This window comes from Pseudorasbora parva, chromosome 17 (genome assembly GCF_024679245.1).
Source record: "Pseudorasbora parva isolate DD20220531a chromosome 17, ASM2467924v1, whole genome shotgun sequence".
Lineage (NCBI taxonomy): Eukaryota > Metazoa > Chordata > Actinopteri > Cypriniformes > Gobionidae > Pseudorasbora > Pseudorasbora parva.
In genome coordinates, this window is record NC_090188.1 from 11,382,991 (window position 1) to 11,407,724 (window position 24,734).

The following is a 24,734-nucleotide window of genomic DNA, read 5'->3' on the forward strand; positions in this document are numbered from 1 at the left end:
GCGGGGTGTTTTTTGTCCAGGAAAGTTTTGTCCTGCAACATGCATCCGCCATTTTCGAGTGGGTCTTCTGTGTCATTATCATGCTGTTTTATGGGACATTCGCTTTTGAATTTGCTGGAATATCTAGTGACACAATGATGGTGCTGGCCCGAGGGCAATCGCTACGGTCTGCAAGCCGAGACCACAAAATGGAGTCTCTCGGTGGAGCCAGTCAGCACCAGCCTGAGAGCCTTTCTATACTGTAGCTTCAGTGTCCTGCCTCTCTCAATGCTAAAAATAAAAAAACACTACAACTGCAGGAGGACAGAAACAGAAACTCGACCTGGCTCTTGTAACAACCGGCTTACTTTGCCCAAAAAAAAATCCACCTTAAATTTTGCACATTTTTTGGAGACGTCTTCACTCTCTGGGGACCTTTTGAATCCAACGGCTTCCATGCTGGGAAAAACAAAGTTCATTGCCTGGATGTGTTGGAGTTTCCATTATTTTAAGTTTCTGTGTAACTTGGATAAAGGAACTACAGACTGCTAGTTGGCTAAACTATCAACATCCATTGGTGAAACCAGAGGAACTCTACATCAATGCTGTAGTAAACTAAACCAAAGCCTTCTGCAAGCATTTTAACATGGTGCCTCAAAACAAAGGTTATTGTGTCAATTCCAGACATTGCAATCCAAAAATGCTGATGTTTTCTGTGCCTTTAGTTGTTTTCAAAGGCAGAGATGGTTAAATCCATGTATGCTGTCTGTTAACTGATCATGGTGTTTCATTTTGCCTTAATCACCATATGCTGTCTGAAACGTCTGGTTCAGGAGATTGTCATTACCAGCGTGCCTTATACTGAAAACCAAATACAGATATTTAATAGACCTGTATGTCTATGGCCGTGCATAGCATCAGAAAACTGCATTGTATATGTGAGGCATGTATTTTTTCATATGCAGCAAAAGTTTATGCTAACAGCTACAGTTAGGTGAAAAAGAAAGGACACCCTATTGAATGGTTTTCCGTATCAGGACGTCACTAAAATCATCTGGTCCTTGGAAGGTCTTAAAATCTGGAAAAACTTATTTTTAGAAATTTTAGGACTTGCCAAGGACCAGATGACTGTTTAATGAAGTCCTAATACTGAAAACCATGAAATTCAATAGGGTTTCCTTTCTTTTTCATGTGACTGTATAAACGGTTAAGCTGAACGAGATCAGCAAAAACCTCTCGCAAAACAGGCGCATAAGCTTATCAAATTAAGTCGCCAGTAATTGGTGCCATTCTAGAAGTCATGTTAGAAGCAATGGGTATTGCTGTACATTGTGACCAAATGTGATTGAGAAGAGCACTAGTTCGTCTTGGTCTGTGTGTTCATAAGGTTCCCTTTCTCTGCCACTGTGGAATTGTGTTGATTTAAGGTTTTTGTTACAAGGACATGTCTGCTAAATGAAAGACTGAGTTTTCTCAGAGCTTTAAGGTAAAGAATGACTGGTTTATGTGTTCACAGATGTACAGTAGTTCCGTGTGAGCTGTGTTTGCAGACAAAATGACATGCAGCAGGACTGCAAGATCATAATTGTTTTGTTTTTTGGGGGAACAGATGAAGCTTGGTTTACATTGGTCAAAAGTTTTCATACTACCAGCATGACAAAAAAGCATAATGGTTCCTTAATCATTATCAACAGAGTTTTGTCATTTAATCGGTCAGGATAAGAGCCACGCGCTTATCACCATCTTATGCTACTAGTGCCATCCGGAAAACATCTTTCGTGTCATTTCAGCTCAATAATTCTCCACGCTCAGGAATTTCAGATCTGTCTCTTGTCACAAATGTTCCCGCTGTGTTCAAGACTGCGTTGATCAACCAAATATGAGTAAAAATGTTACCGTGTCAGTTACTTGTTTGGAGCATTTCCATCAAATAGTGTTCTTTATTTCAGAGTTAACCCAATCCTTTGGTTTAATTTGATGATTAAACCTTTATCCGATGTACCTCAGAAATATATTGCTTAAAGGACTATAATTATTTTCCATGGAAGTCAAAAGAAATTTGAAGAATCCTTACGTAGCTCGATTCCACACTGTGAAAATTCACAGTAGGACAACCAAGTAGCTCAAAAGACTTATTTGGTGTATTTAAAGCCTTCTGAAGCCATACAATTGCAATCTTGGTGAATTTGAAGTTATTTCACTGTTAATCTTCTTCTTTGCTGAAGCTGTGAAATCTAATTTGCATCAGCATTCAAAATCAAAAATGCCGTTATGATGCAACATTCCTTGAGTGCCATCAAATGAGATTTGAGTGATGCAGAATAGGGGAAGATTTTCTGTGAATAATGACTTTAATTTAATTTCCCCTCCCGTTTTATAAGGCTTTAGAAGACATGGAATATAGCACACAGGTCACACTACAGAACACTTTTTTGTGCTTTTAAGAGCTTACTTGAACTGAATTTTTGAAGTAACAAGAAAGAAAAAAAAAAGAAGAAAAAACATTCCACAGGAAAGAGAAAATTATAGAATTGTCATTTTAGACTGTTCAATTAAAAAGGTTCAAGTGTTAATTTTCTGTGTTATCTTTTGCCTAGACTTGTTTTTCCATGTATTATCTATTAGTTTGCTTAAAAAGCGTACTGCTGCAAACCTGCTGTCTACATTCAATAAGACTATGCCATATATCAGAATTTAATGACATGCTGCAAAAGAAAGAAAAAAAAACCTTATGTGCCTTTGTTTCAACCAAAGATTGGCTCACACATCAGAGAAATGTTTTGTTTTTTGGCAGAATGAGTTTGATTGTGCTGTAAATTTGCCTTAAAGTGTATGGAAATAAAGCAGAATCAAACATTACTCTCATTTTCTCTCTCTCTGTCAATGAGCAATGAACTTTGCTTAAGTCATGACAGTGTCACACAATTCCTGTTAGTGTTTATTAGTCACCACTCACCATGGCCTTTGGGTTCGCTCAAACATTGAATTTGGTTTTTGTTTGACTTGTCAGGTGCTTTGCTTATAATTTTGGTGACCTATTACAAAACTGTATATATGCTATAGTAAACACATTCTTTGTGCATGTTAAACTTCAATGTGCAACATAATAGCAACCAATAAATTAGTGAATCGTTGTTCAAAGACGTCCATGTACTGACACTGGACAAATATAAAGAATTTTCCACACTTTAATTATTCACAATTATTTACATGTCAGATTTTAAAGTTCAATCTTAAAGACACACGCTAAAAATCTGAAAGAAAACTGTAATAATAAGATGGTTTACAGTGTTAAGGATTAATGCCTCTGTTGAACAAATGAGATTACAGTGGCTTCCACACACACATCTCAAGTGTGCAACATAATCTGGCTTTGTTCATAACCGAAGTACACATGCTCACTCTCCAGTGGTGACAATCAATGTAAGACCAGCACAGGATCTGTACATGTAAACAACAATATTCTCATATTAATATCCCCCTGCCATTATCCAACAATGAGATGAAGTCAAAAAGGAAGCATAAAAAGCAAATCCTCTTATGATGCAAGAAAAAGGCACAAAAATTAGACCCTTTTAAGACTGTAAGTACATGATGAGAGGAATATGATTCTCAGATCGCAGAACATGTAAAAAGCCTAAAGCTTGCAATGGTCCACAATTCCATGTCTCCTCACAACTCTAGCAGTTTACACCCACTATGAAGAAAGATATGAGATGGCTCAAGACAGAGAAGAAAACACTGAAAAACGATTTGATATATAAAGCTGGAAAAAAAGTCTAGTTGAGCCAGTAGCTATATTCACATATAGCTGTTTTAATGCGAATTTCGGGATGCTGCTGCAAAAAAAAAAAAAATTTTTTTTTTTAAAACGCTGGATAGAAACGCCAAGCGCACAAATTCTAAAAAAATGTGCATAAAAACATGCGCTCAATTGATAATAAGACATGCGCATAAGCTACGACGGAAACACGTTTAACGAATAAATCCCCTGATGCCTGATGTGAAATACTGGAGAGGTATGTTTGGATGGATGAGATCCGATGATTCTTAAACATCATTTTTTTAAAGAAGTGACTTAAATTACTGATAGAAACAAAGTCTGTCATCAAAATGGTAATTAAAGTAATTAATACCTCCAAGAATCTGCTTCCGAACTCAAGATTGTGTTTTGTCTGAGGCACAAGGTAGGGTAAATTTACATGAAAACGATAGCTACTAAAAATGGAAAAGTTGTTCTTTTGCGTTTTTAACGTACAGGCGACAACGTTGTCAAAACCATCCCTGTTCACATGGGTCCGCGAAAACAACCAAAAAGGCGGTATTCTACTGCCTGGCCAGTATGGTGATGTAAATTGTATACAACGAAATAAACATATAATACACACGCGCATGACTTCCGTTTTCAAAATGTCCTGTTTTTTAAGTTACACGGAGACAAGGTTACAGTATCTTTTTCAAAAACGTGTATTTTGAATCACATTTTTAAAAGCTTGCATTTTCAGGTCCCCAAAACGCTGTTGTCATGTAAATTAACGGCCAAAACACATCTACACATATTCACAGAGATGTTTTATGTGATTTTCCAGTTAAAAGTGCAGTATGTAAAATTGACAGCGAGTGGTTGAAATAGGTACTGCAGTCCAAAATCAAAATATTGGGGAGTAAATTCACAACTTTAGGTGGAAACATACACTCTCAGAAACAATGTGCAGCATGTCACTGGAGCAGTAGCCTACCCTCAAAGCAAGTGTATGTAAGATTTTGGTCAAAACTGGTACTGCAGGTGTATCCCCTCTCCCCCTCCCCCTCCCCCCTGACTCGAGGTTGCCAGATAGGCTGCAGGAGCGTTTGTAGATCTGCAGCTGTGGTAACTAGAGCAGAGCTGGTAAACCGGATGCCCAAACACTACTGACTTTATGATTGGTAGATAGGTGGAGGGTGGAGCTTCAAGCCAAAACACAACATGTCAACATCAACATCAGTTGAGGGCTGCAACAACAATTTTTAAATGACAATATCCTGGCTGGACTACTGTTGTCATTAATAAAAGTATTTGAAATTAAAATGATTTCTTAATGTCTAGTGACATATCAGGGCCATTTTAAGATTAATTGAAATACATTTCTTACATACAGTTCCTTTAAAAAGACAACTTTCAAACGTTATACCCTTAAACGGTATTGCTACTCTAAGGTAATAATATGCACCTTTTAGGATAAGAAAGGTACACCAATGTCTTTTAAGGGTACACTGCCCCAGTAAAAAGCTGTTTTACAACTAAGGTAACATTTTCTGAGAGTGTACAAAAGAGTGGAGTAATGTTTTGATAGCATCACAGATGAGTCACAGTATTTATATTTTTCAGGTAGCCTAACTGATTACATAAAGTTGTCTCTATACGCCAACCTTAAAATGATACAATTCAGCGTTAAGGAATGATTAATTGTCATGGGTGTTGATGTGGTGAGGGATCTTTTTTTCCTGACAGACTTCTAAATAAAAGACTGGATTTAATTTCTCAGTCATGACATTTACAGTATATTCATCTAATCGGAAATGTAGTGTATGCCATAGGAGAACCAAAATCAGCTGGGAGAGGAGCACGGAAGGAAAGAGCGACTGAATGACTGAAGGTAGGGCTTGCACTCCTCTCTTTTTAAACCTTAAGATTCTTGGCCATCTCCCAGGGGAAATCCGATCGGCCGAAATGACCGTAGCAGGCGGTGCTCTGGTAGAACGGCCTCTTCAGGTTCAGGTCCCTGTAAGTGGAAAAAAGTTATTTAGCTTTTCACCAAACAGCAAAAATGCAAGAGTACTTATTCAATATTTCACTAAAATTGCACATGGAATTTAATTAATTTGAATGAAGAGACACTTAATATAAAGTAGTACTGCTACAGAATAGGCTACATCGATGGTAGCAGTACTCCCTCTGGAGGAAATATTGGGAAATGCCATGCTTTATACAGTGAGGAAAATAACTATTTAAACACCCTGCTATTTTGCAAGTTCTCCCACTTGGAAATCATGGAGGGGTCTGAAATTGTCATCGTAAGTGCATGTCCACTGGGAGAAACATAATCTAAATTTTAAAAAATCCAGAAATCACAATATATGATTTTCTAACTATTTATTTGTATGATACCGCAGCAAATAAGTATTTGAACACCTGTCTATCAGCTAGAATTCTGACCATCAAAGACCTGATAGTCTCTCTTCAAAATGTAAACCCCCACTCCATTTATTATCCTAAATGAGATGCACCTGTTTGAGGTCGTTAGCTGCATAAAGACACCTGTCCACCCCATACAATCAGTAAGAATCCAACTACAAACATGGCCAAGACCAAAGAGCTGTCCAAAGACACTAGAGACAAAATTGTACTCCTCCACAAGTCTTGAAAGGGCTACGGGGAAATTGCCATGCAAGATCTCACCTCGTGGGGTCTCAGTGATCCTAAGAAAGGTGAGAAATCTGCCCAGAACTACACAGGAGGAGCTGGTCAATGACCTGAAAAGAGCTGGGACCACCATTTCCAAGGTTACTGTCGGTAATACACTAATACGTTGTGGTTTGAAATCATGCATGGCACGGAAAGTTTCCCTGCTTAAACCAGCACATGTCCCGGCCCGTCTTAAGTTTGCCAATGACCATTTGGATGATCCAGAGGAGTCATGGATGAAAGTCATGTGGTCAGATGAGACCAAAATAGAACTTTTTGGTCATAATTCCATTAAATGTGTTTGGAGGAAGAAGAATGATGAATACATTCCCAGGAACACCACCCCTACTGTGAAGCTAGGGGGCGGTAGCATCATGCTTTGGGGGGGGGGTTTCTGCCCATGGGACAGGGCAACTGGACTGTATTAAGGAGAGGATGACCGGGGCCATGTTTTGCAAGATTTTAGGGAACATCCTCCTTCCCTCAGTTAGAGCATTGAAGATGGGTCGACGCTGGGTCTTCCAACATGACAATGACCCAAAGCACACAGCCAGGATAACAAAGGAGTGGCTCTGTAAGAAGCATATTAAGGTTCTGGTGTGGCCTAGCCAGTCTCCAGACCTAAACCCAATAGAGAAACGTGGGAGGGAGCTCAAACTCCGTGTTTCTCAGCGACAGGCCAGAATAGAGTGCTGAACAGACTGATATAGAGAAGATCTGTGTGGAGAAGTGGGCCAAAATCCCTCCTGCAGTGTGTGCAAACCTCTGTAATTGCAAACAAAGGCTACTGTACCAAATATTAACATTAATGTTCAAATACTTATTTGCACCTGTATCATACAACTAAATACCGTATTTTCCGGACTATAAGTCGCTCCGGAGTATAAGTCGCATCAGTCAAAAAATGCGTCATGACGCGGAAAAAAACATATATAAGTCGCACTGGACTATAAGTCGCATTAGGGCAGAGCTGGAGCCGCGCGCATGCGAGCACGCGAGCACCCGAGCACCCGCGCGCGCATGCGACCACCTGCTCGCGTGCACTCGCTCGTGCCCGCTTCACTGCATAACCCGAGCAGAAGAAAGAAAGTTTGAAGTGAGTGAGAAACTTGTAAGGGACTGGCGAAAAGCAGATGTTACTTTAATTGTGATGAAGAAGAAAAAGAAATCTACTTGCGGACTGTAAGCAAGATGGCCAGAGCTGAAGGAACGAGTCCACAGAGGCTTGAACTCTCTGCCGCGCGAGACGAACGCTTTGAGAATCGTTCTCCGCTGCATGTTTTACTACATGCTGTTTGTATTTTGCAGAATAAGATTTTCTTTATGCGAGCATTTTGTTTGTGTTCAGTCTTTCTAAGTTGTTGTGTATAAGTAAATATTAGGCTACAGGAGCAGCATAGAGCGCATTCTCGCGGCTATATGTTTATTCTTGTCAGTCAGTATGAATTAAATTTGATATATAAGTCGCACCTGACTATAAGTCGCAGGACCAGCCAAACTATGAAAAAAAGTGCGACTTATAGTCCGGAAAATACGGTAGTTTAAAAAAATCATAATATTGTGCTTTCTGGATTTTTTTAGATTATGTCTCTCACAGTGGACATGCACCTACGATGACAATTTCAGACCCGTCCGTGATTTCTAAGTGGGAGAACATGCAAAATAGCAGGGTGTTCAAATACTGATTTTCCTCACTGTATATATATCACAATGTAGACAGAACAGGATTAGAATCAGAGTAAACCTTAACGGGGTACTTCAGCACTGGGAAGATGGATCTGTATTTAAACTGGGTCATTAATGTAGTAGAAATGTGAAATTATTTTTGAATTCGGTGCTTTCTATACTGAGAAAAGACAGAAAATGTATTTTTGTCTCATGGAGATGAAAGACAACAATTCCCAGAATGCTTCGCTGCCCTACGAGGCCACTCCCAAAGCCACAGCTACTGAATCACTTTTATTTTCCCACCACTGTGGTTATCTTCATAAAATCAGTTCAGTTAGAGAACAGACAATTAAAAACTGAATGTGTCTGTTCAATATAATGTGATTTAGCCGCTGAGGGAGTCTTACAGCATAAGGATGAGACAATATACTCTCACACACACAATATACTCCAGGGTTTCTACTGATAGAAAGCCATATGCTGATCGCTGAAGTAACCCTTTAAGTTTAAAAAATATATAAGATATATGAAAACTTTAGATCTGCACAAAATGGCAAGAAAAAACAAGTAAACTTGAACTAAATTATGTGCTAGTCAGAATGTGTAAGTCATGTTGTTACTAGCCTATGCCCTTTCCATTACAACACATTAAAACAGTAAATTAATAAAGCGTAAGAAATTCACAATATTGTATTACAGTAGTGTACTAATTGTAGTGTAATGTTAAGAGCTTTAGGTTTTCATAAAAACATTTCCCACATGTTGTGTTTGTTAAACATTGATGTTTAAAATAATATGAATAATTATCATTTGATTTAATATCGCACTCTTTCGTCAACTAAAATGTAATTTTTTTATTAACTAAAAGTAGATGATGTTTTAAATATTTATACAATGGATACAATTACACTGGGTTTGTATAGAAACTTTAAAATGAAATTACAGGACTTCCAAGGAATTTAAGCATTACTTTTTTGTTTTTCCAAGGACTACAATTAGAGAACTCACCTATCAAACAATATCTTTATTATTTTTCAAATTCTAAAAAAGGTGAAAAGCTGTATCAAATACTTGGAAATATATGAGCATTATTACGCTCATAGCTGTGTGAAATGGCATATCAGATGGACTGCAGTGTGAAAATATGTCTATGTGTGTGTGTTGTTTTTTTTTAAAAACTTTTTTTTACTGCCTTTCAATATTTGAAGCAAATACATATGCAATGTTTTCATGTTTTTGTTGTGAATTTTAAGTACTTCAAGCACTTTAATCACTTTATACAAACCTTGATTACATGGCATTTATTGCTCAAAATGTAATATCTGAGAATAACCCTTTATTCCCCCTTTTTTTAGTCAATCCTAAACTAAATAATGTTATTATTTGCCTCCATATTAACCCACCCACACAAAGTACTGAACTTTTGAACTATTTGCTTTTTAAAGCTGAAAAACATAAAGTGTTTCGTTCTTTCCTTAAGTGGAAGAACAAAATAAGAACATATTATCTTATTAATTGTTTACCTAACAATGACACCTGGTCGGAGGTCAAAGTTCTTGTTGACAATGTGTAGCAACTCCTTCTCTGTTTTTTCCGATGAGCCGTAGGTGAAGAGGGAGATTGAAAGAGGGTGGGCAACTCCAATGGCATAAGACACCTATGGAACAAATTCATTATTCACAATACCAGCTCATCCATTCCAGTTTTAAACCATATCGTTTTTCACCGTTTTTTTAACTTGTGAGATGTTGAGGCATCTCACCTGAACAAGCACTCTTCTGCACAGTTTGGCCTTCACCAGAGACTTAGCCACCCAGCGTGCGGCATAGGCTGCAGAGCGGTCCACCTTGGTGTAGTCTTTTCCAGAGAAGGCCCCACCACCATGAGCCCCCCATCCACCATATGTGTCCACAATAATCTTCCTGCCCGTAACACCAGCATCTCCCTGAAAAGCAAAGATTATGTTTTGATTTAATTATTTTTGTAAAGAATCATGACTAATTCTCAGCTCTTCACCTGAACTGAAGCTTATATCTAGTCTGAGATTGTGCCTAGGTTCATTTTTTGTGTGTAAAAGACAACATCCAAAGGGGGTATTCCAGAAAGCAGTTTATGTGACATACCTGGTATTTTTAAGATTAGTCAACTTTCCGATCCAAAAACGGAGGTAACTTTCAGGGTATGTAATTAGCCATAGCAACTCACTCTCTGATAACCTGCTCTGGAGCAGGTTATGTTCCAGGGTTAGTTTGCTCAAGAGATATTCAAATGTGTGTTACATAAGTCATATACTTATATTAATATAACTAAATGTGTTATATAAGTACAGTTGTATAATATACAATACTATAAATTAATTCTAAAGCACTATTATAACAAGGCAGTGTAAAATGTTAGTTAAATTCAAATACATTTATTATTTATTTAATTGTCATCTCACACATGGATCTGCATTCAATAATTAGCATCAAACGAACAATATAATCCTAATTCTCAGGTGGCGATGTGCACTAAGTAGTTTATGTAAATCGCCATTAAACAAAAGAAGAAGAAAGAAGTAGAACGGCGTATTTTTTTGCTCTGTTGACAACGTCTTAGGTGTTGTTAACAGGGTCCGAACTTACTCACGTTTTTTGGAACCAGCATCCCTCGAGTAAGCAAGATTTGGGTTAATCAACCGAGAGTTTAAGGTATATGTGACAGGTAAGTTAACTTTGCTTTCTGGAACACCCCCCAGATCGGATTCAGAGCAATGATCAAAACAGATGGATACCCACAGCTTTTACAGTCCTGTAGCTCATCCTGGGTCAACATTTCATTCAGTAACATTAGGCAGTTTTGATTTATATGCTGTCTAATGATTGATTGATGATGATCGGTTAGATGATCGTGTTATTTGTTTACATATGCATCTGCTCACATATGCTATCACCCAGAGGTGTGGACTCGAGTCATGTGACTTGGACTCGAGTCAGACTCGAGTCATGAATTTGATGACTTTGGACTCGACTCGACAAAATGTACAAAGACTTGCAACTCGACTTGGACTTTAACATCAATGACTTGTGACTTCACTTGGACTTGAGCCTTATGACTCGAGAAGACTTGCTACTTTTTGGCAATTTTTCTTTCACACGGCCGCGCTGCTCTCAGTGAAAAAAAGCTGCACCTGTATGCATGCAGAGAGCACGCGCGCTGCCAGCACGAGTCACGACATCCAATCATTGTAGTCCCACGTTGGTTTGATTCGACAGTATCCATAGCTACCAAGTCCGCGTATAACACGTGACTTATTTGGGCTTCTTTTTTTGGTGAGTCGCGGCAAAAAATCTCAAGTTGCGGGTCGCGGTTTTTTGGGCTTATTTAAAAAAATGTGGTTGCTTGTTAGGAAAATATGACAAGCAACTTCGTTTCTTTACATTTATGGTCGCTGTTTTGTCCAAATACATTGCCTGATACTGTCTTCTCACAGCTAATAGCCATAGTGCAACGATACAAGTGCTGTATTCATTCGTCCTCATACATCCCGCCTCCTTCCCCTCTTTGAAGAAAAATTGCGTTCAACGTGCAGGCATGTGATGTGATGTTATAAATGTAATGATAGTTTGTAGACGTAAATAGACGAATACATTTTATTATTATTTTTTTTTACAAACAATGCAACAAGCAGAGATATACAGAGATGGAGAGGAAACAGGAGGTAAGCCACCTAATTTAATTTTAAAAATATTTTTTTATAATGTAGGCTATTTATTATGACTATTATTATTTGGCTATTATAAAAATAAATAATAAAAAAGTATAGGCTACTAATAATAACAGTAGGTATGGTTCGAATGTATATTATTATAAACATGTCTCTATATTGCAGCGCTCTCAGTGTTTTCCTATGCACCAACTCCCAATCATAGACTGTAAAAAAAGTGCATAATAATCCTAAATAGTAGCATTAGTGTGACATTAGTAATTTTCAACACTCTTTAGGGCAGATTGCACATTGAGATGCAGGGCTTATCCTTTTTACGGTTTATAGTGTGCATGTTCACCACTGCTCCTTATATGTGTGCAATAACTCCGACTGGAGTTACCATAATCCTTCACGTCACTTTTTCTCTTTTTCCATCTCCAAACCTCTTCTGTTCACAGTCTTTATTGCAACTTGAAGAATTTTGTAAAATCCAATCTTTTTAAACTCCACGAGATTTCAATTTAATATGTTGCAGGCACATTTATTGATACATTATTAATCATAAATTATACTGATGATGATAATAAATAATATAATAATATTGGGCTTGTTTTGGGCCCCCCACCCCTCTAGGTATTCTTCATACCTGAGAAGAATATGAAACAGATGTCAGGAAATCTATAGCCTCACATGTTGCATTTGAACTCTTTACTCATATCAATGTTGTTGTGTCAATATTCATTGTCTATAATACACTACGGTATACAATAATATTTCAGTTTCAGTGTATGCAATATTAAGAATATTTTGACTGCTTCAAAAGTCATAAGAAAGCCCTTTCCCTCCAGAAACTGAAGTCATATGCTTTGCCATGGCAAGCAGGCATAAAAAGTATAGCAAAACAAAATAACAGAATAAATTAAATTATTAAAGTAAACCAAATTAAACCAAAAATAAGCTAAACAATATTCCCATAATGGCCCTAAGTTTAGGCTAAAAGGACCTATATCTATTTGAAAGTTGAAGTTTTGCAATATGAGGTCAACACAATACAGGACTGAAGCTGCTGTGCATTGTTCTAGTGCAATATGCTGTTGAAATACAAGCATTTTCTGTGAAAATTTACATTTTCTGTTTTTTTACTGTATTTGCTTAATGTCATTGTATAAAAATAGGTTTAAATAAATACAAATCTTACAGACATACATAATTTGTATAATTTTTATTTTTGTGGTAAGATGACTTGAAGTGACTCGAAACTAAAATGGTAGGACTTTGGACTCGACTTGAGACTTTTTGGCTTTGACTTCTGACTCGACTCGAGACTTGCCTCATCTTTGACTCGACTTGACTCGGGACTCGAGGGCAAAGACTTGAGACTTACTTGTGACTTGCATAACAATGACTTTGTCCCACCTCTGCTATCACCTGTTTCTACTCCTTCACGTCTTTTGATTTAGTGATTTTGTACTCTTTCAGAAGATGCCTAACAGTGCCACCTACCATATAACAGTGAAAACACGGAAAGCAGGAAAATTTCATCAATGGTGAGGAAAGAGGTAAAATGCATTGTACATACAACATATTAGTTGTCACAATACTGGACAACTAAAACTTTGATACGATACCTAGAAAAGTATCGGTATTCGATACCATTTTCAATACTACGGGGAACAAAATGCTGCATATACTGTCAAATATTTTATATATATATATATATATATATATATATATTTATTTTATTGTATTTATTTGTTCTATTGTTAGTCAATTGTTTATTTGCCTTTTTAAATTCAATTTACCATCTGAAATCTAGCTTCCTTGTGCTGTGTGTAAGCTATTGCAACAAAATTACCCCACTGTATATGTATATATACATATATTTTATATATATATATATATATATATATATATATATATATATATATATATATATATATATATATACACACACACACAGTGGGGCAAATAAACAATTGACTAACAATAGAACAAATAAATACAATAAAATAAAGATACAAATGAAATAGACTGCTTTATTCTTTCAGGTAGCTCTAACAGTAGTATTCAGGTAGGACACTGAATCTTACACTGAAAACACTGAAATTTAAAATATCATTGGATAATCTTCATTGCAAAAAATTAAATACAGATGAATGCATTAAAGTTATGCAAGTTAATCAGTCAAGAGCAGTAACTGATCATTTGTCTTTTTGTAGTTTGAGTAACATAACAACATAGAGAGTGCCACATTTATTCGCACACACATGCACTCGGACACACATGGATTCAAAATACTGTTCCTGTTACACATTCGTCTTGAACTGTTTATGTTAATACTGACTGTGTTTAAGTTAATACTCACCAAGATGGGCATTTGACATTATTTTTGAGTGTATTTGACCATTAATAAGCTGAGAAAAGGAGCTCATTTTAAAACTTGTATGTCAGAGGCGCTTTTATTACTGTACGTGTATGTACTTTAGATGTGAGTGCAAAATTTGCTGGGATGAGTAGTATTATGTGCAATACAGTGCAAAATGTATACCCGTCACACAAACACTATTTAACCGGAGTGAATGAGAGGAGGCGGGTGCTTTTCAACTTGCTATCAATTGGAGAGGAGAGCAGGAAAGCGCAGCTTGTATCGGCGTATCGATACTGTAGAAAGGAGTATTGGTATCATTTCAGATATTTCAGTATCGATATAAATCGAAATATCTATAATTTTGTCAACACTTCTTCATATTAAACCATAGAAAGACAGAAGGTGCTCACCTGAGGCCCTCCAATGACAAAGCGCCCACTTGGCTGCAGATGGTAGACGGTCTTGTCGTCAAGATATTTTGCTGGCACCACAGCTTTGATGACCTTCTCCTTCAGAATACGCTTTTGCTCCTCCAGTGAAATGTAGTCGTCATGTTGGACAGAGATGACCACTGTGTGGACACGCAAAGGAATCACAGCGCCATTCTCCTGCTTGTAGTGCACAGTGACCTGGAGTTATGGAAAACATATAGGAAGACATCTGAAGTCACCATTTCAATCGACATGTACGACACAGGGAATGTGACAAACTTTGGACATTTCCTGCTGTATGGTCTGAAAATGTCAGAACTCTAAAATAGACCAGAGGTTTCAGCTTCCTGCGAGCTGCCCAGCTTGAGTTGCTGGCATGCTCCTGAGATTGACGGGTGCACAGCCGTGTCCTCTGCCCCACTGGGAAAAGTAAGGATCGGGGGCCCTGGGTGTCATGCTGGGGGTCATTTTCTTATAAGCGTTGAAAGAGGCCGCCTCATGGTCACTATCTTGCTCAACAGCTGTCACACCTATTGGCCAATGTACTGGTTCAATGAACATTTGACTGATAAGATAGCATGGTCAATGTCAGTCAGGGGCTCTGAACCTGCACATTGTAGCTCTAATAATTATGTCAACTTGCAATTGTAAGTGTGCAAAAAGATTCGTTTTTGTGCTAAATATTTCGCTCTAATATTGCTGACCTGAGTTTTTGAGTCTGGGCGGAGCCATGGGATGGTGCCATCCCGCCGAAGCTCTGCCATTTTGGCGTTGAGTTTGTGAGCGAGGACAATAGTGAGCGGCATGTACTCCTCTGTCTCATCAGTGGCGTAGCCAAACATGAGCCCCTAAAACACAACGGAAATGCAACATGAAGGTGTTTATCATAAATTATGAGCTCAAACACATTTTTTACACTTCCGTTGTGTTCGGACCTGGTCTCCAGCCCCAATATCTTCCTCATGTCTGTCAACATGGACACCCTGCGCTATATCAGGAGACTGCTGCTCGAGAGCCACCAGAACATTGCAGGTTTTATAGTCAAAACCTGAACAGAGGGAAGAGCAAAGAGTGGAAGTATACAAATTGATGGATGAGTTGGTAAAGATCTAAAGTACCAATAATGATCAAAATATTGATGCTGACCTTTTTCGGAATTGTCGTAACCAATGTGTTTAATGGTGTCACGCACAACTTTCTGGTAGTCCACGTTGGCACGAGATGTGATCTCACCGCAGAGAAGTACCATACCAGTCTTACAAACAGTCTCTGGTGATTAAAACAATCTTAATTAGTCAAACAACCCATGACAAAGGAACATCTTCACTGTATGATTTATTGCTAGCTTGAATTTAAACATGGGGATGTTAAATGCCGTTAAACTTTAGGGATTGAAAGAGTGCAAGAAATGGTCACTCTATAACTGAACAAGAGTTGAGATAAGTGACCAACTGTTGGACTATGAACTTTCAAAGAATATTTTGACAGTCGTGTTTATACAGAAAGCCTTTACGTGTTTATTTTGTTTGTGATTAAAAGGTTCACTCACCGCAGGCCACTTTAGCATCCGGGTCCTGCTTCAAGTGTGCGTCAAGAACTGCGTCACTGATTTGGTCACAGATTTTATCTATTAACAAAATCACACCATTATAAAAACAAAGTTATGTTGATTATTATATGTTATCAGATTAAGGTTCAAGTGTATGTTTAAGTGTTATACCAGCACGTTTCAGTTTAAGAGTTTTAATGTCTCTCCTATAGCAAGACTCTATAGGACAGAGGAATCCCAACAAAGCAAAACCACAGCTGATCGGCTGGAGGACAATACCAGTGGTCCTTTCCTTTCAGAATCATTCACTCAGTCTATATTTGGGCTGCTAGCTGAGGCAACAGCTTAGGTGAGTTACATCAGAAACTACACTGTCCAAAACAACATCTCAGGTGATAATATGAGACAAACAAACCAAATCTATGAGATCGCTTCAATCTGCAACATTATGGAATAGATTTTCTGTGCCTTGCACATGCGCGCATATTGATCGATCTGCTGAAATTTGTGCTGAGGGGAGATGTTTAGCAAGACTCAAAACCAGACAGGTTAGTTTGCACTGTTGCAAAATCTGTCTAGGAGGAACCAGACTAAATGAGATTATGCATTTAGAGTCATTAAGAGTCATTAAGTTTTCTGTAAAGCAGCTTTGTAATATTGGGAAAAGCACACTTGACATCTGACGTGACTTGATATTTCAGGAGTGCAGCACATGAAACCGTCAATAGCACTTTGGCCTTGTATCATGACATGAGAGAACTGCAGTATGGTTGATAAGAAATGTGAGGTCTGGCTAGTTCCCACATGAGGCAGAAAAAAAACAAAGCCAAATCTGTTGGTATACAGGTGCGCCAATGACTGACATACTAGACAGCCATGGGATGGCAAGTAATTCATTGCATAAGTAAGTTCATTATTAAATAAATTGCATAGTAAATATGCTACTGAGAAAAGCCTCCCATGAAGTGATATGCTGTAATTTAACACCCCCTGTAAAAGTCACGACCCCTAATTTACTATTTTTGTCTACTACACTTTCACTCAATGAAATACCTACTGAGCACATGGCACTATGGAAGTATTGTTACTAAGAATGGTAATGAACCCTATTGAACTGTTGCCTCACCAAAACGGTTGCTTAACCAGCTTACCACTTCTACAGTAATGTTATGCTCCGAAGACTTGTCGAGGCAGGTGAATTATTCTGTAGGTGCATGTCTTTAGGGGTTTTCTCCATGCAAGTACACATGTACCAAATCAAAAAGCAGTGCAGCAGTTATATAGTCCATACTACAACATTTAAAAGCCCATTTCTGAGAGTTTAAATTAAAAGGGAAAGATTGAAAATCACCTGGATGGCCTTCTCCCACAGACTCTGAGGTGAACATGAAGGATCCGTCATCATGAACGTCATTCAGTCCTTCCATGTTTGCCAGCAACTGAACAGATTTTTTAAATCAACAGGACAAAATAATCTATCAAAGGGTCAATAATTTTCCTCCAACTGTGGCAGAAGCAGGCCAAGTAAGCTTATAGTCCGAGGATATAAAAGATAGAAGGAAAGAAAGAGAAGTTTGCTGATAGATCACTGACTATATAACACACAACCCTGTCTCGAAGCAAGTCTGCCCCTATATATGGCAGAAAGAAAACACACACACTAGGCTTTACTAACTCTCTCACGCACAAACATACACACATACACACACGTGTCATGTGAACGAGTGGGGCAGACCATTCCAGGGGGTGTTGTTTGGGGGGAGGAGATTCAAACTTTCAGAAACTCCATTAACCCCTTGTGTGCTCAGCTCTGTCATAGGAAGGTTTTTTTTGGGGAGGACTGCTGTTGTCAGTGGACACAGTAGACACTTGTGTGCTAGAAATCATCATCATATCTTCCTTCTAATCCGGATCAGGGCTATAGTGCTTACAAATAGATCTGAAGGTGATTTACAATAAACTTTGTGGAGAAGTTAAGACAATTAATATCAGATCTGAAGAGGTGTGGTAAAGACTACTGCAGATGTGATTGGATGATACAGCACACCTCTCATTTGAAAAGAACATGTGCTTGGCAAAAACAATGTATTTTATGGTTGTGTAATAGATGCATTGCAAAACCATTTTGTGGTTAAACGTAACAATTCCAAGATGTGCTGTGGAAATCTTTGTTAAATTTTGATCTGCCTGCTCAGTGCTTATAATTTGTAACGTCTTTGTCATCTTCTAGGTTTGAATTAATATGTATCAGGATATGCCCCCTTTCCATTATTATTTTCCCTCTGCCAATATTAGATTGAAGATTCTAAAAGTTTCTAAAGATTCTCCTTTAAGCCCTCTTTTCATGCTGCAGTGAAATGGGTCAAGCCTGTAATCAAAGGTCAAAATGTCAAATGCACTGAATCAAAACAATTGTGAATATTCCCCCTCTCTATATTTTATTTAGCTGCTTTGTGATGCATGTTTTACTTTCAAAATACTTGAGGAGCAGTTATACATAAGGTTAATGGCTGATAAAGGCAAGTTTAATAGTTAATAGTTTATTGGCAGATTCTTACAAAACTTTTAGTATAGTAATTGCAGGGCCCTCCCCTGAAATAATCCTGTGCCTTTCTGCCAAAGTCACAATGGTGACAGCGCAGGATTGTGATCTTAGTTACTTTCCAGTTCTTTAGGCACCCCTGCATGGGGTTAAACCTACAACATTTGTGTTTGAGACCAAAAAAACCTATAGGAACCTACAGGAATAACCTACTTTACTGAACTGGCTGAAATATTATGGTGGATTGCTTGGATGCTGTACAAATGTATTGATGGCTATCTTTTGAGTAGATTTGTTTGTTTAACATAAACGTTATAAAAGTGAAGAAATTCGCTGTTTCACATGGAGGTGAATTATCGAGTGAACAAATAAGTCAATGAAGTGAGATGGTGAGACAAAAGTCAATTTCTTGTTGAACTCTCGACCTGGGACATGTGGCATATGCGATGACCTCTGAGAGAAAAATCAGATCATTCTTTTTTTTTTCACCAGTGGAATTGAACAATAAAGTATTTTAAATCATTATTATTAAATTACAAAATTATTTATTGTAAAATAATAATAATTAAAAACAAACAAACACTGAAAGCTTTTTCTGAACAGTAGCATTGATTCCTCGCATCATGTAAACTACACATGGAGAAACAGGTGAGCACGTGAGACCACACTACATCAGACTATGATCCTTTAGCTGTGAGTAGATGTGTGGTAGTGGTTCAGCAATGGCCCAACAATCTTCTCTGAAAACAAACTTGATCAAATAAGGATCAGATAATTAAACTGATTCAAGCAGACTATTAGCCTAGCAGACTATACATTTGAAATGAAGGGTGCTATGGCTGTTAAAGGGTTTTCTTAACTACAGATACAAACCTTTATTTTTAAAAGTGGTAATCTCTAAATTAAATCAGGTGACTGACATTAAAGGAGCTCTATTTTAACGTCATGTAACCTCACAAAAGGTTCTTTATAATGGAGAAGTTTTGTATATGAATTTGTTCTTTTCAGAACTGTTCACTGAAAGTCGTTGTCTATTAGCCTGACAAGCCAGACCCATATCAAGATGTTTGGTCTGGAAACTCACCATAGACAGGGCTCAATCCGAGGGGCGGGATAAACGGTTGTCTTTCAAACTCCCTCTGCACGCAATTGGATAGCGCTACACCAGAGCAACGAAGGTGAAACAGAGTTTGTTGATAGATTAAACATTCACCTTATCCGGTCGGCTAAACTCAGAACACGTCTTCCCTTTTTAAGAATGACTTCAGTGCCGTTCTTTGTTCTTTTCTCAGAGAAAAGCTTAACTCCAAGTCTTCCAGAGTCGCGGTCAAAGCTGATTCGAAAGACCGCCACCGCGGCCAGTTTCTGTGTTTACTAGAAGCACGCGCAACTCGGCCGTCGTCATTATGGCCCCGCCCACCGACTCTATACACGATGTGATTGGCCCGTCCAGATTGAGAGGACTACAGCGTTCCTAGAGGACACTTGCGGGCAGATTAAATTTGCTGCCGCTAGGGTGCGTCTAGATTTCTAGGCTAGTTGTCTATGGCATCACTGTAAAAACTCCTTGTGGAACCTTTATAATACATGCTAACATTTTGAAGATACACATTTGTGGACAACTGTGTCAAACTGTAACAACAGTGATGTTATTTTGGGATAGGTAAGTGTCAGTTTTACAGACTGTCCAGATGTTGACCCATTCCTCCAAATAGTTGTTTCAACTAGTTTAGTTTAACAATTTTTCAACTAGACAATTCTAGGGACATTCATCTTTCCTTTCATTTCACTCTAGTTTGTCCTCGTGTTTGAGATCGTTGTCCAACTGAAAGATTAACTTTCTTCCACGTTTTAGCTTTAACTTTCTAACACATTCTCTTATGGTATTTCCATCCACTGAATAAAACACAGTCCTTTAGACATTTTAATTTGTGGGCATTGTTGGATTTTGACTAAGAAGATTTACTAAAAAGTTCTATTTTGCGGTTATCCGACCACAGAGGCTTATCCAGCAATGCTAAAGGGCTTTTTTGGCAAACTTCAGATTTGGCTTCGGATTACTCATACAGGCCTCTATAATGCAGAGCTTTGTTGACTGGTGCACCATAGGTATAGTTGGTTTGTGGCTTGTTTAAAGTGAAAGAAGGCTTCTCTATGTCTTTCCTTACAAATGTTTTTATGATTCTAGGAAGAGTTTTAATGAGAACTTATGTGCGCATAGCATCCAGAATATGATTACATTTGGTGAGGGTGACATGCATAATTTCCGTTTTACTCAGGAAGTGAAGGTGTTATTGTTGCTTCTGCTTTAGCAAGAGAGGAAATTAATGTTTTTTAATCCTAAAACAATATATTATGTAGGTTATATACATACAATATTAAGTTCCACTTTATATTAACTGTCTAAAATTTAAATGAACCATTTATCACAGTGCATCTGTACATACTGTACATGTTTTTACATAGTACTTATATTTACTTAATTACAGCTTAATCACTTTTGACCCTTCCATTACACCCTTAACCCACTCTTAAACCTAACCAGATTTATTTTACATTACATGCACTTCTAATGTATTTACAGTGTACTTACCCACAAAAGTACTGAGTGTAAGGAACTACATGGGTTCATTTAAGGTTTATGGGTTCATGGTTAGCAGTGTCAAGTACATATTGTTGATTATGTATGTTCATCCAAAACATTGTACCTAACAATACATGTTTTTAAACTACATTGTAGTTTAAGACACCTAGTATAAAATGTGACCAAATATTATGTTGTACTTCCGTTTGCTTAAAAATAAAATAGATAAAACACTTTTAAAACAGCATGTTGATTCGTTTTACGTCTTTACGTTAGGCAGGTCAGTTGTATCAAGATTGTGATGTCATTGTGGCAGAAATACACAGGTTGAAAGGTTGATGTGAGTCAAGGTAACACATCTGTTTATATTTTGTTGCAGTTCTTTCTGTAGTACAGAACGTACGTGGTTGCTGCTGGTTGGTGTCGAGTGATAAACACAACTTATTACCTTTCCTGCCCCCCATTTTTTTAAAAGTAAACTCTTTTGATAAGCATGAAGGAGTGAAGTGCGTCAGCCAATGGGTAACTGAGTCTAGAACGTTTAGAAGGTGGGGTAGGTATGCTTACTGCTGATTGGGCCGTAACCCAGACATGCTCACATTAATGGGTAAGACAGAAACTCTTGAAAGTGCTCCAGTGAGGTGGACCTAGGTGAACTTTACAGCTGGTGCTGCTATGAAATATGAGCACCAGATGGATTTAAGACTGTGCCTACTAATAATTACCTTTCATTATGAACACAATGGATCAATAAACTCATGCAGTCTCCACCCCAACACTCACTGTAATTTCATTGCCATTTTAGAACATTCAAACTAAACCTTAAGTAAACCAGTTTTTTATTAAAAATACAATTAATCACTGAGACTGTAGTTAATTACCATAATTTTCATCATCATTACTGTAATAATCAACTGGAATTACTGTAGCTACAGTTACCACTAACAAATGAAGGAGGTTTCCCACTTTGCCTCGGTAGTCGGCTGGAATGCAGCAGCTGCAGGAGAGGGTGGGATGTTGGGACAACTTTCATCTCAGCACATTCCAGCCTACAGCAGTCAGAAGCAACTGGCCTCTGCCCCTCTCCCCTAAAAATAACCATTACCACCAAAACAGAGATGGCCCAGATCTGCTAACCCAACTGTATCGTCTTACATAATCAAGTTCTTAACACTTGTAAGCAAACACACCCTGGACTGACTATGTAATGTGAAGGAAAAGATCCCAGGAACTAATTGAAGACAAAAAAAAAATCTGGGCTGTGCAATGTTCACTTGTTGAAAACAATAACTTTATGGCTGAGATTAGTATGAAAGCTTAAATATATGAGCATAAAATGTAATGTATAGAAACATACTTAAACCACCATCCAGCCACCTTTCTCTAAACTCTTTCACAGACCCCACTTTGGAAAGTCCTAAAGCATCAGGACCACAGTGACATAAGGTGCATGAAATAACAAAAAGGTCTCACCTTTTTGTAGCATTTACAGCAGAAAATCCCATTGAGCCTGTCTGACCCTGAGGAGTGTGACGTACAACATATTTACAGTTTTTTTTTTTTTTTTTTTTTTACATTCTGCACATTTCTCAATACTAAAACGCTGCATGCAGTTCTCCTAACCAACTTTCAACTTGGCACAGTAAACACATTCAAAATGCACTAAGCCTACCAAAACACTTCAGTTTCAAAGCAACTCATTTTTCTATAACACTAGCAAAGGTTGTCAACCAACAAACACACTTTGTCACTCATAAAACAATTTCTTTACAAAACGAGAATGACACGCTGATGTTTAGAATGCACTGTGCCACATGGTCCATGTTTACATTACAATACAAAATTATTCTTAAGTTGCCCGCTTTTGTATACAAAATATGGTAATGAAATTGAAAGTCTAAAACCTGTACCGGTGTTCGGCTAGCTACATCTAATTGTATTGATAGTATTTAATTTTTAGATTCGGAATCTATTTCAATATGGTATTACTGTAGAAATATAGCAAATTGCTTCTGTATTTTGTTACGTTTTGATTGTAAGTTTTAAAAAGCGTATGTAAACTTCTTCAAATTGGCTTGTATGTAGAGGTTTGGAAATGGTTGTGTTGTGTCTAAGTGAGAAATGTATTCATGTAATTTGAAATAGGTTGTCACTGAATGTTTTTTGTCCCAAAGCAAAACAATTATTCAAATTAGCCCACATAGACTAGCTTACGTTGTGCTCACTGAACCAAGCATTGAGAAATGTGTCCAGGTGATTGAAAAGGAAAACTGTACATGTCAAAAGGTACATGTCATAAATCATGTCATGCCAGCTATGTACAAGGCAGTACAGTTGCCTGTAGAGGGCAGTAATGTGCTTCTTCTTCTTTTTCTTTCGGCTGTTCCCTTCAGGGGTCGCCACAGCAACCATGCGACCGAGCCTCCATCTATTCCTATCCTCTGTATCCTCTTCTCTCAGACCGACTACCTTCATGTCCTCCTTCACTACATCCATAAACCTCCTTTTTGGTCTTCCTCTCGACCTCCTGCCTAGCAGCTCTAACCTCAGCATCATTTTACCAATATATTCACTCTCTCTCCTCTGAATATAGGCCTATGTCCAAACCATCTTAACCTGGCCTCTCTTACTTTGTCTCCAAAACATCTCACATGTGCTGTCCCTCTGATGTACTCATTCCTGATCCTATCCATCCTCGTCACTCTCAAAGAGAAGCTCAACATCTTCAGCTCTGCAACCTCCTCGTGTCTTTTCCTCATTGCAACTGTCTCCAAACTATACAACATCTCTGGTCTCACTATAGCACAGTAATGTGCTATAAATCCGTAATACGGTCACAAGTTTACCGCTACATGATGTAGGCCTACATGTCTAAAATGTAGGCTCTATGTGTTAGTAGGGGATTTTACTTCTCTTCGTTGCGTTCATTATCCTTTATATGAGAATGGGTGTGCGTGTCCACGGTAATTAGGGCCAGTGTATGTAAGTGTGTAGACAGGAACCCTTCTAACATAGATTGTCATACCCGCCCCTCTTCCGGTTATCGATGTCACTTGTAGTCGTCTCAGTGACGGTCGGTCCCTGGAAGTTGCGTTAAGAGATCATTGAAAGCTTTAAGGTACGTCGGCGATTGTGGTGTGGGTTTTATTGTTAGTTGGCTTTAATGGGGGTTATTGTGTGTTTTTAGCAGGACATTCGCGAGTTTATTCTGACATTGGGGTAGGCCTATGTATGATCTAGTGAATGCTCGTATTGCAGAAGTAAATTTGATTGACTTGGAGTACATATTTGCTTGATGTTTGTTTGTTTTGCAGTCTCGTGTACCATGTGATGTGATGGTTAACCCAGGTCGTGCTGCTGCTTATCGTGATTAGATGTTTGGTTGGTTGTCGTGAATTGTTTTCATAACTTTATGAATCTCTGTATTTTGCTTTTCTTTTTTTATTAGTGTGGTTTGTTATATTTGTATTGCAGTTTGGC

At 38.0% G+C, this 24,734-nt stretch overlaps 3 protein-coding genes across 3 annotated transcripts in view; 2 read left to right on the top strand and 1 right to left on the bottom strand.

Moving 5' to 3' along the window:
- Positions 1 to 3,819, top strand: part of zgc:154058 (Transmembrane protein 150A-like) — a 43,497-nt gene extending 39,678 nt beyond the window's left edge. The window contains 1 exon segment of the mRNA XM_067421113.1: positions 1 to 3,819. Within this exon segment, the coding sequence (XP_067277214.1) occupies positions 1 to 245 (245 nt within the window). The 3' untranslated portion in view covers positions 246 to 3,819.
- mat1a (methionine adenosyltransferase 1A) lies at positions 3,152 to 17,812 on the bottom strand. The gene is made up of 9 exons (XM_067421109.1): positions 17,480 to 17,812; positions 16,129 to 16,206; positions 15,726 to 15,848; positions 15,515 to 15,627; positions 15,284 to 15,427; positions 14,559 to 14,777; positions 9,855 to 10,037; positions 9,616 to 9,749; positions 3,152 to 5,741 (listed from the first exon to the last, which is right to left on the bottom strand). Exons 1-9 carry the CDS (start codon positions 17,553 to 17,555, stop codon positions 5,639 to 5,641), a joined length of 1,173 nt encoding a protein of 390 aa, XP_067277210.1. The 5' UTR covers positions 17,556 to 17,812; the 3' UTR covers positions 3,152 to 5,638.
- Positions 16,459 to 24,734, top strand: part of selenou1a (selenoprotein U 1a) — a 15,542-nt gene continuing 7,266 nt past the window's right edge. The window contains exon 1 of the mRNA XM_067421112.1: positions 16,459 to 16,477. The gene's annotated coding sequence lies outside the window, so the exon portion shown is untranslated. The remainder of the gene's footprint in view (positions 16,478 to 24,734) is intronic.